The sequence below is a fragment of the Chelmon rostratus genome, chromosome 4 (assembly GCF_017976325.1).
Source record: "Chelmon rostratus isolate fCheRos1 chromosome 4, fCheRos1.pri, whole genome shotgun sequence".
NCBI classification, from domain to species: domain Eukaryota; kingdom Metazoa; phylum Chordata; class Actinopteri; order Chaetodontiformes; family Chaetodontidae; genus Chelmon; species Chelmon rostratus.
Genome location: NC_055661.1, coordinates 21,002,384 through 21,017,564, shown reverse-complemented (window position 1 = coordinate 21,017,564; position 15,181 = coordinate 21,002,384). Strand labels below are relative to the sequence as shown.

At 43.5% G+C, this 15,181-nt stretch overlaps 1 protein-coding gene across 1 annotated transcript; it reads right to left on the bottom strand.

The window, feature by feature from the left end:
• Positions 1–2,417: 2,417 nt before the first annotated feature.
• Positions 2,418–14,181, bottom strand: abhd17ab (abhydrolase domain containing 17A, depalmitoylase b). Its single transcript, XM_041936120.1, has 5 exons — positions 13,431–14,181; positions 12,363–12,724; positions 10,640–10,834; positions 9,744–9,923; positions 2,418–6,106 (listed from the first exon to the last, which is right to left on the bottom strand). The coding sequence occupies exons 2-5, from the start codon at positions 12,716–12,718 to the stop codon at positions 5,881–5,883; spliced, it is 957 nt and encodes a 318-aa protein (XP_041792054.1). The 5' UTR covers positions 12,719–12,724; positions 13,431–14,181; the 3' UTR covers positions 2,418–5,880.
• Between the last annotated feature and the right edge of the window lie 1,000 nt (positions 14,182–15,181).

Genomic DNA, 15,181 nt, shown 5'->3' with positions numbered 1-15,181 from the left:
TGTGTGCAGCTCAGGTCTCCTAAAAGCCTCTGAAGCTCTATTGAGACAGACAGAATACTCTTTTGTGAAGTCAGTGTAATTATTCCTCAAATGTGATCCTCTCCAGCACACAGAGCCCTGTACTGCAGTGCTGCAGGGTGCATGCTTGTATAAGTGTTGCTGTGATGAAAACAGTGGAGCCTCTCTGCTCTCCATCACAGGTTCATCCTGTGGAGGGCTTTCAGTGCTTCCAGTGGCCGCTGTCGGTGATATTTTTCACACTCCGTTTTCTGGATCAGGCCTTCACAGCAGCTTAATAGCTGTTGGATTGAATTGCATTTCCTGCTAACAGCTGGAGTGTGCGCAAATATAAAAACAAAATAAAACCTGCAGCCTGCACCCAAAGAGCTCCATCGACCTGAAGGCCGGGGGACATGATAACAGCAAGCGCGCTTCAACAGGTGGTCGCTCAAAGACTTTTTTCCCTGAGCGACCAGCTAGTTCATCAGAGTGAGCGCGCCTCCTCTCACAGCCATGCAGGCCAGGTACAAATAAATGTCCTCTCACCTCAGAGACAAGCATAAACACACACACACACACAATATTAGTTACATATACCATGCACTGCTAGAGGGAATATATAATTACATTTGACAGAATAAGCTCAGTGCTTGAGGATGAATCCTAGCACAAAAAATAAAATAACGCTAAAGACGGGAGCACATTAGAACCCACCGCAGACTACAAAGAAGACAGCAGATAAACATCACTGAGATATACATAATGCACGGGGCAAAATCTGCTCTGCGAGAATGGTAATGAGAAACAAAAGCAGGATATACACTCAGAGGGCGTGCTGGGTAGCCCCAAATAAATATGCACACATCAAAATACTGAAGGAAATATTCTTTCTCCCTCTGAGGTGTGTGAGGAGGCTGCAGCTCCTTTTGAATGATGAGACAACGTCTCATTCGAGGCCGGAGTCCATCCTGCATGCTGGTGACTCCTGAGTGATTAAGCAGCGAGACATTATAGAGGTGCTGCATATGTGTACGCAGCGCAGGTGGTGTGTTTCCTTCCAGCCTCGTCGCTTTTCTGAAACAACGCGCTTTGTGGTGTCAGCCTGCAGCCTCCTCCGAGTGTCTCTGGGCTGCACAAACCCGTCTCTGCCTGAGCCGATCACGTACCATACTCAGATGCTTACAGGTCTGAATTAGGCGAGCTGGAGAGCGGTATAAGAGCCAACTTTTGTACTTTTGTATACATTAAGTGACGGCTAAACAAGGCTTTTAAAAACTGAAACCTGCAAAATGATGACTTTGTTTTACCCAGCAACCTTTAGTTCCATGCTTACACACTCTTCCCTAGTGTGCATCTCTTTATCTAAGCAAGCATTGTGGTCTCTCCCGGTTATCTGCAGCCTTGTGTCGCAGTCAGTTCCTGCCAACCTTTGTTCTTTCCTTATCCAAACCCTTAGAACTCTTATGGGGCTTTAAACAAGAACATATCAGCATCTGATGGAACTACGCAGGCCTGTACGTGTGTCTCTATCTCTCACACTGATATACAGTCGAGTCCAAATGTTCGCTGCAATGCAATTCTCTCGTTGAGAGCAGTCAAAGGCAGCTCTTTGATTCGCAAGCCTTGTTTTAAGTCTTCTGTTGTGGAGACCCAGCAGATCCACAATCCTTTGATACAAGTCAACATTAAAGGGTTTTTGAGCACAGGGCTGTGTGAGAGTCGTGCGTTAGGTGTGCAGGGCTGGTGGCGGCGTTTGATGCAGTAGGTCAGGCTGCACTAACTTTGCTTTACGCAGGGGGATGTGCCGCCGCAGCTGCTTTTAATCTGTAAGAGCATTTGAGTGGGACACCAGATTGTTTATGTAGTCCATTGAAAAGGAGCTGGCACAAGAGTGTGCGTTCAGGAGGAGGTGGAGGCGGAGGAGGAGGAGGGGGAGCGCAGCTTACGATCCATCTGTCCCTGTTTTCCCCACAACTCAACACGGCGGCAGACAGTGAGGGGAGGCTGGGACAGACCTGAGCCCTTGTACCGGTTTAATTAAAACACATCATTTGAACCTTTTTTTGGCACAGATGATAACAAACCCATCCCAACACACAACCTCACAGAGGAGGAGAGAAACACGCACCAGGCAATTAAAGACTCATTAACTCATCCGCCACTTATTCACCCGAGCCGGTCTTGGATCTGTCTCGTGCAGCCCTGTGAGGCCTTTCACCACAGGCAGGCCATTATTCAGCGAGTGCCAGGACTGCCATGAGTGGAAAATCAGGGACTGAATGGGACACATGTAACACTGATTTCTGGAAGAAATGTGGAGAAAAGGCTCTTCTACTGCAGTTTAGGGCACATTTTTACTGTGACAGCTGGATGGAAGACATACTTTTAAAAAAAGACAAAAAAGGATGTGCTAATAATCAGTTTCTAATCATGTTTTATTAACTTCTTATTCTCTTTAATCATGGAAAAAAGACAAAATCTTTAAAAACTAAAAACGAGTCATCATAATAAACAGCGGATAACAACGTGTGATGACCAAAATGATACCCACAGATGTGTAACACCAGAAATCCACACAACTGAATTAAAGACAAAAACAGAAGGTCTTCTGTCTTCTTTCATCCCACACGTTTCTTTTTGCCGAACACAAACTCAGGGCTTTGCTGTATTGCTTGGTTGTACTCCTCCACAAATCATACATTTTAACAGCTTGAAAAACAACACCCACAAGTTTGTAATTTTTGCTGTTATGCTGCAGATTTGAAATCAAACATGATATGATAAAACATAATTATTTAGCAATCTGCCTAATTTGCATTTCATTTGCATCCAAATTTAAAGTGGGAGTGGGGAAAAGATCAGACCAATCACACAGATAAATAAAAAGTGAACAAAGGGAAATGAAATTTCCATTTTTGCCTTTGGTTAAGAAGATAACATAAACAGCAGGTACGCTGGGTGAAGAGCTACAAAAGGAGTTACACTTTGGTTCATAAATACACAAGAAAACCTGAAAATCCTGACTTCTCTTCACACACAAAAACAGTCACAATATCAGCTTTCAACTCGGACGTTTAAAGGCGCAGCGCTCACATAAATCAACTCCGTAAGATGAAACACTTGTGTGGCTCGGTGAGTGTTGCACCTTTAAGATGTTTCACCTCGTGTCTGGTTGTAAAACAGACCATTAAGAGAGAGAAGGAAGGGATCCTGTCACGATGGAGTGCACTGAATCTAAAACAGGCAGTAAAAACGGAAGGATTACAATTTATCTTCTGAGTCAACCCAAAACGACTTGAGCAGGACGGCCGGCTGATTGAATCTGCCAGCAGCTCTTTGTGTAGGCTTATTACAATATTGTCACAAGAATAAGACGACAACTGCAGCACAATGGGGCAATTTACTGTATAATGGTTAGTGATATTTCCCTTAAACTGCACAAAAACAACTGTAACTCAATAAAGCATGTTCGAGAGTGTTCTATATTGTCACACCAGCAGCTAGAAAAGGTAATGTACCACCGTTACACTCAATTCTGTGTATCAAATCAACAGAGTTACCAAGAAGTCGAGCCTAAAATATGTAAAAATACTTAACTATTATGTGGGACGTGTGTGCATAGACGTAGAAATGTTATAGGCAGTTCTCATAAAGACTGTAAACCAGAGAGGAAAGAGGCTTCACCCACACACAGTTTATCAGCTGTCTATTTTTACCTGTAGCACAGAACAGTAGTGGAATAGCATTGTCAACGTGGTCGACAATAAAAGTGCCGAAACGTTGTTTTTTTGTTTTTAAGATGACTTTTTTTTTTTTTAATTCACACCTGTCGGATATTAAATGGTCAAGTGTGAGTCCCTCAGAGGAGCTCCTTACTGTTAAAGCAGGGAAATAAGGGCGCATAGTGCTGCATTATACTGTGATAAAACATGTTCTTGTGCTTACACGTATAAAAAAAGGTGGGAATGATTTTCAGTCACCAGAATGTGAAGCTCATCGATCATTAAAATGCCAAAATCGACTAGCAATTCTATTTGCCAACCATCGTAAAATACTCGATTCCAAAGGGAAGTTTCAATTCACTTCTCAAATTGACAAAATGGTCAAGATGGAGTGCGAGTGAGCAGGATGGCTGTCAGGCGGCATTAAAGACACGGCGAGATAAAAACAGGCCGGAGGTAGAAAACCGAGGCCTGTTTAATTTTAGTGTTGCTTCTCTGTTCCAGACACTGAGGGAAACAGGAACTGTGCTGACAGCTGTGACCTACTGGTGTGAGACATAAACAAGACGAACAAAACTAAAACAAAGCGGACAGGGCTAACAGGCTCTCAGACGTTCCATTAAACGAGGGAGCTGGAGGTATTTGCTTTGCGAGGCTCTCGCACTTCTCTCCTTCTTTAACACGGCTAATCCCACTCCACGACCGGGCCGCAGATGTGGCGCAGAGAAGACTGAAGAAATGAAGGAAACTCAAGTGGAACGAGACAGAGAACGTCGCGGGCGCAATGCTCACGGTTTGGTCTGTACCTCAGTTTCAGGATCATAGTCTGGTTCGTTACGTGGTTGAAATTACGGATAAAAAAAAAAGATCTCACTCTGGCTGTTGTCAGAAATCTTTGCTCAAAGGATCTGAGGAGGTTTAGCTCACAAGACACAAACAAAGGTGGAACACACTGACCCTAATGTCTAAAAGAGGGTTACCTGAGTAAAATGTTAAGTACAGCGAAAAACAAAATGAAACACGCAAAACTCAAATTCATCTCCTTGTATGCACAATTCCGAAAAAGTCTGGACGCTGAGTAAAACGTGAATAAAAACAGAATGCAGTCATTCACACATGAACTGTGTTCACCGATTCACCGTTTCCAGGATGCTCCTTTCATACCCAATCATGATAGCACAACCTGTCACCGATGAACCTGCTCACCTGTGGAATGCTCCAAACAGGTGTGTTTGGATCATTCCACAGCTGTCCCAGTCTCTTCTTGCTCCTATCCCAACATGTTTGAAACACGTTGCTAAGTATATGTCAAAAAGGATTAGCGTGATATCACATTCTGTTACAATCATGGTTTACACGCGTCCTGCCTTTTTTTGTGTGTGTCATGTGCATACATGGGGGGGAAGGATATTAAAAACACCTTTCAAAATAATGCAGTCCAATGCAACAAAACCAATCGCTAAGAAACGGGAATACAGCTACATCAACCCCTCTGAACGGGATTTACTGTTGGGCTGGATTGCATTCGATTGCATTCAATGTAGAGAATTTACTTACAAACCTGTTTAATAGGTTATTAGAGAACCAAACTATTCCCCAGCACACGTCAGAAGCACTGCAGAGTCCTCTGACGTGCTTCCCATGCTGCATCATTATCCTTTTCACTTGGGTTAACGGCGGACATTAAAGTTACACACAAACTCGTCGGCTGGACATTTTCCACGTGGACCACAACGTCACAGATTACATGATTACTTCTCAGTTTGTTGTTCTGTTAGATCTTCTCAGTTACAGTCCGTTTTCCTCTGGACACCGCCTGTATTATTGCACAGTAAAGGAGTTTATTAGCTGCTAACACACGGCAGCTGTACTGTTAAAATAACTGCTAAAAAATGCTAAAAGCAGTTTGTGATGAAGTCTCTCACACTCACGCACTTCTGCTGCTTCTGAGCACGCTTCTTTTCTCCGTGTCGCATCAATCCACGGTCCGTTAAAGTCACGCCGCGCCCCCGAAAACAAAGCACCGCAGTGTGCGAAGCGTCACGGCGAGCTGAGGGACGGTTTAGATGACTCTTGGGGACAGAGAGATGAAGATTTAAGTGGGCCAGGAAAAACGGTAATGATGATGTTTGATGACGATGGCCCTGCTGGTGACGGGTCAGGCGTGCTGCACTGCCAGCTCCTGTCCTATGAAGCGGCGCAGGCGCTCCAGATACTGGCTGTACAATTCAATGTCGTTGTGTCCCGCCCCCTCCACCCAGAGAGGCTCCACAGCCTTGGGGCAGCGCTCGAACAGAGCCAGGCCGTGGGAGAAGTCGATCACCTCGTCCTCTGTGCCGTGGATGATGAGCACCGGGGACGTGATTTTGGACACTTTCTCGATGCTATAAAGGGGAAAAGGGAGGAATGAGAGAAGGAGTAAATAATTATTTACTTCCCCGATAAAAGGTCTGAAAGCAGGTTGCACAGATCAGGTCAACAGCGATGTACAGTTTGGCTCATACAGCACTGGCTTTCTGGATCAGGTCATAAAATGTGACGTCACAGTAGGTTAGTGTGCTGCTCTTAAGAACATCTTAATGGATCAGCAAAGCTTTATTTTTCGCTGCTGCTACAGTAAATTGCTATAGTCTATAAAACATATTTATTGCTTTTAAACTGTCCTTCTTTCAGTTCATTTGTTTCCACCTCGCTGGCAAACTGGGCTCTGCCAAAACCAGCGTGGAAATCTGATTTTATGAGCCGCGTATTTGATTTGGCAGGGGCTTTTTACGCCGGATGCTCTTCTTCACGCAACCCTCCCCATTTATCTGGCCTTGGGATCGGAAATTAGTAATGCACTGGCAAGACACTTAGACATGTGGACAGGAGGAGGTGGGGATCGAACCGCCAACCCTGTGATGTGGACAGCCCTGCAGATGACCCGCTAAGCCTCGTGAGGCACAGCCGCCCCAGTGCAGTAATATTCTCCTGTCGTTATTTCTGTTTAGCCAAAACTGACCCATGTGTAGTATCACCAACTGAAAAATAATGGTTATACAGCCTGGGTGCAGATAAATGATTATATGTGCAAATTTAGGTTACATCAGTGCTGACCCATCCACCTCTGCAGTCCAGTTTTTACCCTTGGACAGAACACAAACATGAGTCTTGGGATTAGTTTATAAATTCTATCTACTCTATCTATTTATTGCCAAATATGGTAGAAAAACCAGACACCTTCATCAAAAATGTAAAGCCAAATCTTTAAGTATAACCAAGCCATCCGATGGAATAAAGACAGACTTTACATTGGAGAGAGGAGCGAAACATACAGATACACATAGAGAAAGGAGGGATGCCAGCTGCCCACTCTGAATGTGAACAACAGGCGAACACTGGAGGCTTTCTCAGCTCACTACACACACAGCAAGGCATTCCCTGGTTTCCTACCACCTCTGCTCCTCACCCACTTGTACCATCTGGGACCAGACTCTGCGTTAAGGCTGGCGTTGGCTGCTATTGACCTTCGTCAGACTCAGCCACTAAAGCTAAACTGACAACGAGAACAGAAGGGATAGAGTCTCACTAATGATAGCATTACTCTGCGTCGCTACTGTCCGGGCCAAGGGAATTGCTTCGTGGCCAAGGTTTAAAAATAAAAACACAGTAACCGCACTTTACAGTGGACACCCACATTACAATCGCACACAAATGTGGGGCACCAAATCTCAGAGTGGGAGGTTTGAACTGAATATGAAGAATATCTGACAAGTACAGGGCAAGAAAGTGCTTTTGCACAATCAGCCACCTGCTTTCCGCAATATTACTGCTTCATGTTAAAAGGAACATATCAGTGTGATTTGAACTGCTTACTAATACTGTGTTTTTAAACATCACTGTGCGAATAAGCGCTCACATTGTATGCTGCAGATCTCAGTTAACATTCTCAGTTGAACACATGTGGGACAAGATTTTTGTTTTTAGGTTCATAGTTTAATATTAAAGGTATACTACACTAGATTTTCCTACTACCTAAACTATTTATAGACTCATACAAAAGTTAATCGCACTCAGTCACCGCTTACAACCCAGCAGAAGTGTGTGGCGGGGTCTGCAGAGACCCCTCTGCCTGTATTTCCTTCTATTTTCCTTATTTTGCTGTGGACGGGGTGTTTATGGGCTGCAACATTTAGCCAATAACAATGCGCAGGTGAGGTCAGGTCTTTATAAAAAGGTAGCGACCAGGCTAACATTGCAACCTGTGGCATCTGTGTCTGACGCTCGGCAAGCTTTGCTAAACTCTTCTGTTTGAACCTAAAAGCAGTTAGCTAATGTAGCTGTTGGCTTGCTGCCTGCTTTCTCTAACTGCAAGGAGTTGTGGGAAATTACTATCGTGACACATAGCTATTGCCTGCGGCTATGCCCGTTAGGAAGCTAGACTGAAGACGGCTAAACTCGCTGGCTTATTAAAGCCAGTAATCCAACTATTAGTGCAGCTGTTGGTCGACAAACACAAACAATTCCATTTAAATAAACACATCATTCGCTAGAATATTTGCAAGACACCTCACTGCTCATTTTCCCGCAGGTAGCTGGGTTCACTTCTCTTGAGTTGCAGCCTTATGTAAGTATGTGATGCTGCAGGTGGTGCACTGGGCTGTGCATGTTCTGGCAGCTCAAAGTCCTGCATGGCATACCTTTTACTACATTTACACTCATGCACAATCATCTTTAGAACAAAGTGAAAGAGATCTGATATCAATGTACAAATGCAAATATGTTAAAGTAGACTAATAACTCAGTAGGTACATTTTGGCGAAGGTAAAGTTCCACAGATGTTTTGCTTATACAAATGTAGTTATTCACTTTGTTATACCAGGGTGAAATCTACTAAATCGTACATTGTATAGACCTTTCTAAACTGACAACACTGTTCTTATTTCCCGTGGCAGTGTTTGTTTATCACTAAGAAACATGAAATAACACTGGACCCAATCTTTGCCCTGACAACGTAATTCCACAGAAAAGGTCACCCATACATATTGATGTGATGTAGGTCATTACGCCTGACATTATCATGTTTGAATGATTCACATAAAGTGACACAAACGTGAGCTGCAGCTCTACAGCAGAGCATCATGTTTGAAAAGGTGTAGGATGAGAATGCTCCTCAAGATAACACAGACCTCTGGCATGCCAGGTCTTCTCTGAAATATTACAGGATTTGTATAGCCTACTCACATCTACGAAAATAAAATAAAAACGATATCCACACTAACCAAGATAAGAATTGTAAGTAAAATCATGCCACCAAAATACGCACTAAAAGGACAGAAGGTGTTCTTTCAGCGCAGATGTTTGCCTTGGACAAGAAATGCTCTCCAAGTGCGAGTGGCAATTACACTCTTCTGCTGGCAGATCTGTAATTACGTGGAAATGCCAACTGGCAGTAAAATTGTCTGTATGTGTGTATTATGTTTGCATGAACACCTTATTTAAGGATTTTATGAGACCGAGATAGAGACAGAGGAGAAGATAAAGACTTCCCTGTCGTAGAAACATTTCTTTGACATAAGACAGCCAATTATATATTTAGTGCCATAAATCACATGTGTAAACCTAATCACACCATGCACTACAAAGCACACATTTAAAGGTGCTGTGAGTCATTCTGGAGAAAGATTGTTGATCAATATAAGCGGTCTGCTAGCTGTGCATTCTGTGTGCACGCTGAAAAAAAAAAAAATCTGTTTTTTGCACACAACTCGGGCTCTGCACATGGGAAACAGCACTATTCTAGCCAATCATCAACAGGTGGCGTTCGTACTCGTACATAGGACAAGGGAAGGGGAGGCGAGATGAGGGGAGCGAGAGGGATGATAGATCTGGCATTGTGAAGGAGAGATGGCAATGGAGAATGACTCACCCCATCATTAATTCCTTGTATTTAAACATTGAAATACATGAACGTGTCAAACGCATTACACTTGAGGCTGCGAAACAGAGCCTGGTTGAAAAAGAGACAGAGAGAAGACTTACTTGGGGAAGGCGTCGAAGCAGTACGTCTTCTTTGTGTCAGGAAAGGCGACTCTCATGCCGGATGTTAGAGGTGAGTGAAGAACCACGGCAGCGCACTCATACCGTGACGCCAAGTCTACAGTGGGTACTGTACCAATGCTCTGTCCATACAGGATAATATTCTCTGGGCTAATGCCATACCTGGTGAAGAAACATACATGAAACCCTTGTAGTGAAGACTGGTGGAAGCTGTGCCTTGTGACACACCACAAGTAGAGCAGTGACAGACACATACAGTAACACCAGCCCAGTATATAAATATGTATTGTTCTTACACTTTTTAATACTTAAGAGGTAGATTTTAAATAAATATGTTGAAATTACATAGTGAAGAGTGACAGCTACACCCAAATGTAAATTCACCTCAACCAACCCTTAGTCAATGCTCTGTGGTGTCATGTCTTCCCAGGGCAACAGCCACATTAAGGCAGCTCCGCTTTCACTAATGAGATACTTTATCACACCACAGCGCCCTTGAGAGACACCTCCCCCCCAGCCTTCCTCATCTTCATCCATCCATCTCACTCTTTTTTTATTCCCACGGGACCTGTCCCCACTCTGCTCTGCTCTCTTCATCCCAGCTCTGTCCCGATCGCAACCTCTGCCACTCACAATGATGCAGCCCTTCTTCCCATTCCTTTACTCGACGCTCTTCTACCTAAATTAATATTTCATCCCGTCTTGCTTCTTTTTGGTGCCATGCGCAGAAGCTGAGGATATTTGAATCCATCCACATTTTTAACATGGTTTGATCGGCTCCTAATCTAAACTATGCGTCCTGTCTCAGCAGATCAAGATGCTGTGTAATATATCATCCATTGAAGGACACCTATGGGCCAATTAAATCAAAAACACACCGTGTGCGCAGGGCGTGCCAGGCGGCATCTATGTCTGAGTAGAGGTTCTTCTCAGTGGGCTTGCCAGTGCTGACGCCGTAGCCTGAGTAGTCGTAGGAAAAGATGTTGCAGTTGATGCGGGTGCCAAGGCCGATGTAGAAACTGCTCATCTGGCCCAGGTCGACCGCGTTACCGTGGGAGAAGAGTACTGTAAATCTGAAAGGACACACATACCAACAACAGGTTAGTAGATGGGACAACAGTTAAAGGTTCAATCACTGACAAGATTTAGTTATATCTGGGAATAAAATAGTCTATAGATTCTTATTGTTACGTCCTTGTTTATTGCAAATGCCCAGATTTTATATTATAGCTAAATATACAAGCTGTATCCTCTCCATTTCTAAAAATAGTGGTCTTTTTCACAGAATCTAGGATGACTAGAAAACCCCACAAGTAAATGAAACAAAGGAAATAAACATCATTTCTTCAGGCTTTGTATGAACTTTGGAAATTCTACTGCACTTCAATAGAAACAGACAGAGTCACATGAGGATTAACATGAAAACAGACACAAACAAACAGGTGAAAACACAGTCTGGTTCATCACATTTCTCCATCCAACCATAAGGAAGTTGTTGTTAAGATAAACACGACCACGTCACTTGGACTGCGTGCCGACATGTCTCTGTCTAAAAATGCTGCATGTTGGAGGATCAGTTTACCACGAGGGACTCTTGTCAAATGCCTCTCACTTCTAAACATTTTGTACAACCTGAGAAGCAGTGTATCCTCCATAAAAGCTGGGTATTCTAGCCCTTGCCTTTTATTCATGAGTGCATGTTGCGCTCCCTGGAGAAATCGGATACTTCTCCTACACACTGACTCTTTCGAGATCCTCCCTCAGTGGTTTTGTTTATGAGCCCATGTAGCCCTTGGCTTTGCTCTTGGTCTCTCCACTCAGAATGTGGCATAACAATGGCTCTGCCATATCAGGTCTAGTTTGGATTCATTCTTGTGTAATACTAGATAGACATTAATACAAGATACACAGACTGTAACACAAGCCCGTCCATGTCTTTTTAATTGATTTGCTAAATTAATCAGCAGCGGTGCAGTGCAGCAGGATGAGCATAAAACTGAACTTTTACATCTCAGCACATAAAATATAACTTCTACTTAGGTTAAATGACATGATCACTACTCATAAAACTGTCCATTAATCACCTCCAATAAATTCAGTGGCAAAGACATCAAGGAGAGGAAGCCAGATACCTGAAAATGTTTTTTCTCTGACTCACTGAGAGCTGGTATCTTGTCACTGAGCGTGACGTTTTTTTATTATGATCATTATCGTGCATCAGAATTATTGAGGGCAGGCGAAACTCTACATTCAAGCTCCTTCAGACCGAAAGGAGATAAAAGAACGGAAAAATAGAGTGATGTCCGAACAATATCTGTTAAAATTAATGGCAGTGATCTAGGGAAAAGCAGGAAGAGAAAATCTGTGAGTCAGCTGAGTAAACAGGGAGACAAGTAAAGGAAGCAGACCTGAATCTAAGTGGAAGAAGATTGACAAGAAAGGAGGGAGTGGAAATGCTTCTGAGGAAGTGTGACACACTCATAAAATGACTAAGAACGGTCATTGTGGTCTATAACATACATGTATAAAAGTCAGTCAAATAGAGCTTAGTTACCACACTGACTCAGAGGGTTGGTAAAAACTTTCTTTCAAACTACCCACCTGGCATTAGGAACACAGCGAATGTACATGCAGCCGACCCTGTTCCCTCGGCTGGAGCGAGTGAGGAACACCTCCGTCGTGTCCAGCTCTCTCTGCGAGTACTGAAACTCTGCTCGCTCCATCAGGTGGAGCTTCCATCTACCCTCCATGGCCCCGGCTCCAGCAACTGAGGCGCCGCTCCGCGCCCGCATGCTGGATGTGCCCGTTACCCCCTGTGCAGCAGGGCCCGCCTCTGGGTCCGGAAGAAAGGCGTACGTGGGCTCGGGGGGCAGGAAGGCGAGCTTGGCTGCGATGCGGCTGGGGCACGGCGGGCAGCAGAACAGGCAGCAGAGCTCGCTGAGGGAGAGGCCATTCATTCTTCACTGTGCAGGAGGATGACAAGAGGATCACTGTGCTATTGAATCGAACATCATCCCAGTGTTAACACAATGGGACACTTATTACAATGTAATGTACGAGGCATTCAATCTAAGTGTGGCAACAGTGACAATTAAAATGTTTCTACAAAAGCATGTCATGGACATTCTTTCATTTATGATAAATCTGCAGTTCATTTTCTGATGAATCATTTGATTAGAAATACATATATGGTCGGAAATAGTGAGAAATATCTGTTACAATTACTTTAAGTAATCAACAAATTGCTTTTTTGGTCGACATGCAGTCCAAGACCCTAAAACTTTCTGTTTAGTGTCACATAAGACAAAGAAAAGCAGCAAACCTTCATAATTAAAAGGCTGGAACCATGAGTGTTTAGCATATGAGCTAAAAAGGACTTAAATGAGAAATCAATTATCAAAATAGTTGCTGATTCATTTATTTGTCGATCGACTTATAAATGACATTGTGTCAGGTCTAACACTGAAGACTCTTTGCATGTTGGCTAAACTTAACATACAATTCACTTGAGCCTCCAATAAACCAAAACGATTATTACCCATTTCTTAAAACATAGTTCAAAGCTAATAAGTGACAGATAAGTCAAATATGAAAATAATTATTGGATGGAGCCACGTGACTTCACTCCAAACATACATGTACAGTATATGACAACAACAGTAGACCTACCTGTTGAGCTGAAGAACTTAGTCTAAGATAAAGTCAAAACCAGGTTGTGCTGAATCAAAAATAAAACCAGAAACTTCCTCCGCTTGAGCCCAATCCAAACACAGGATACTGTTTGCAAAGTGTCTTGTCAGCAGAGGGGAAAAAGTTGTGGAGCCTACCGGCTGACAGGGCAGTGTTATTTACGATGTATCTGCGCTGTTTTCTGTGTGCTGACTGAAGTCCACATCACATCCATTTTCTGCCCTTGGGTTGTCTGAGAGTGACTTCTTCGGATACAATGTGCTGTTTCCCATACGAGCCCTGGATGCTTCAGGACAGCGGTAACTTCTTCTGTTATTTTCTTAAACTTGTGTTGACAGTGAAGAACAACAGCCTTGACGTCAAAGTGACCAAAATAAACTCTGAAGGCTTTTCAACAGCAATTAAACACGCACAGTTCGGCTCCCTCCTGTCCGACATACGAAGAATAGCGACGACGACAAGTTATGTTTTCCAGGAGAGAGAAGGTATTTGTCTGCGCGTAACAGCTAAAGCTAGGCTTAAGCTAGCGAGAAGACATAAACACGGCTACTCAGTAAAAACAACGCTCACTTGCGGCCATCCGACGTAAAAAACCGTTAAAACACAGTTTCCGACGCGTGTGTTTGTCTCCGTGGAACCATAACGGACGGTGCTGGCGTGTCCTCTGACTTTATGGATGGCGTCTGGTCATTTAAATCCATGTAGCTTAAGTGCGGTGTTTTCCTTCTTCTCTGCCGTTTCACCGCATCCGGAAGCGACAGCTGACAGGATGTGACGTAATGAGTTTCCATTGGACAATTAAGGGAAACCTGTTATCAGCGTGGATGACAGTGTAGCAAAAGATGACATATTTGAACTTAATTGTTCATTTTCACCTTAAATGGCACAATATCCTCTGTGACTGAAGTGCTTATGAATCATCACAAGTCCTTAGTATAAGTGACTACAATGATTTATTAAAGTTGGTGTGAGTCCATTACAACTAATCTATTTAGTAAGAACAAGATGTTATCATAATGTTTGTGTGCACTGACATCTGCACTAATACCTGTATTATTATTAATACATGACTGGTCCTGCTCCCGTCCAAAACACACACACACACACACACAGTTTTTCCTGCAGTTCCTGAGGAAGAAGCTTTACTGGCACAGTTCTGCAAATGTCAGCCTTTCAGCTTGTTATGTAGCCCACCCATGTTCAAAAGAGAAAGACCACCATGTCACAGACCCTGCACGTCCACACACCAGTGTTCTCCGTTAATCTGGCTCATCAGACCTCTTTTCAGGTTAAAGGTTCAGGTCATCCAAATTACAAAAAAATATGTTTTGTCACCCACCTTTCAGAGTATATAGCCATGTAGATAGTTTTAGTTTTAGACTGAAGGATCTAAGTGCATGAGGCAACTCAGAGCTCATACCAGTGCCTCAAAAGACAGACACTTTATGTCAAAGTGTTGTCTTAAAAAGCTCTTACTATAGCCATGTGCTCCAGGTCTCATCTTTCCAGATCCTGTAATAGTTTTGTCTTTGTTTTCCCAAATTGGGAGACGTGAGATTTCTGCCTCCACGCCATTGCTGTGTCCTTCTAAAAGACACAAGCCTCTGGACACCTGTGGGCTACTAAAAGGACACATGCCCCTGGGCAGTGAGTGGTTCATGGTGTTACACTATTGCAGCAAAAGATATGGTTGGGGATTCAGAATAGTGTGTTAAATTCAGTACAGTTAA

Coding starts and splice junctions, on each gene's coding strand:
- abhd17ab (XM_041936120.1), bottom strand. CDS start 12,718: ATGAATGGCCTCTCCCTCAGCGAGCTCTGCTGCCTGTTCTGCTGCCCG. Junction 9,924..10,639: donor TGGCACGCCCTGCGCACACG/GTGTGTTTTTGA, acceptor TTTCTTCACCAG/GTATGGCATTAGCCCAGAGA. Junction 6,107..9,743: donor TGCTTCGACGCCTTCCCCAA/GTAAGTCTTCTC, acceptor TCCCCTTTATAG/CATCGAGAAAGTGTCCAAAA.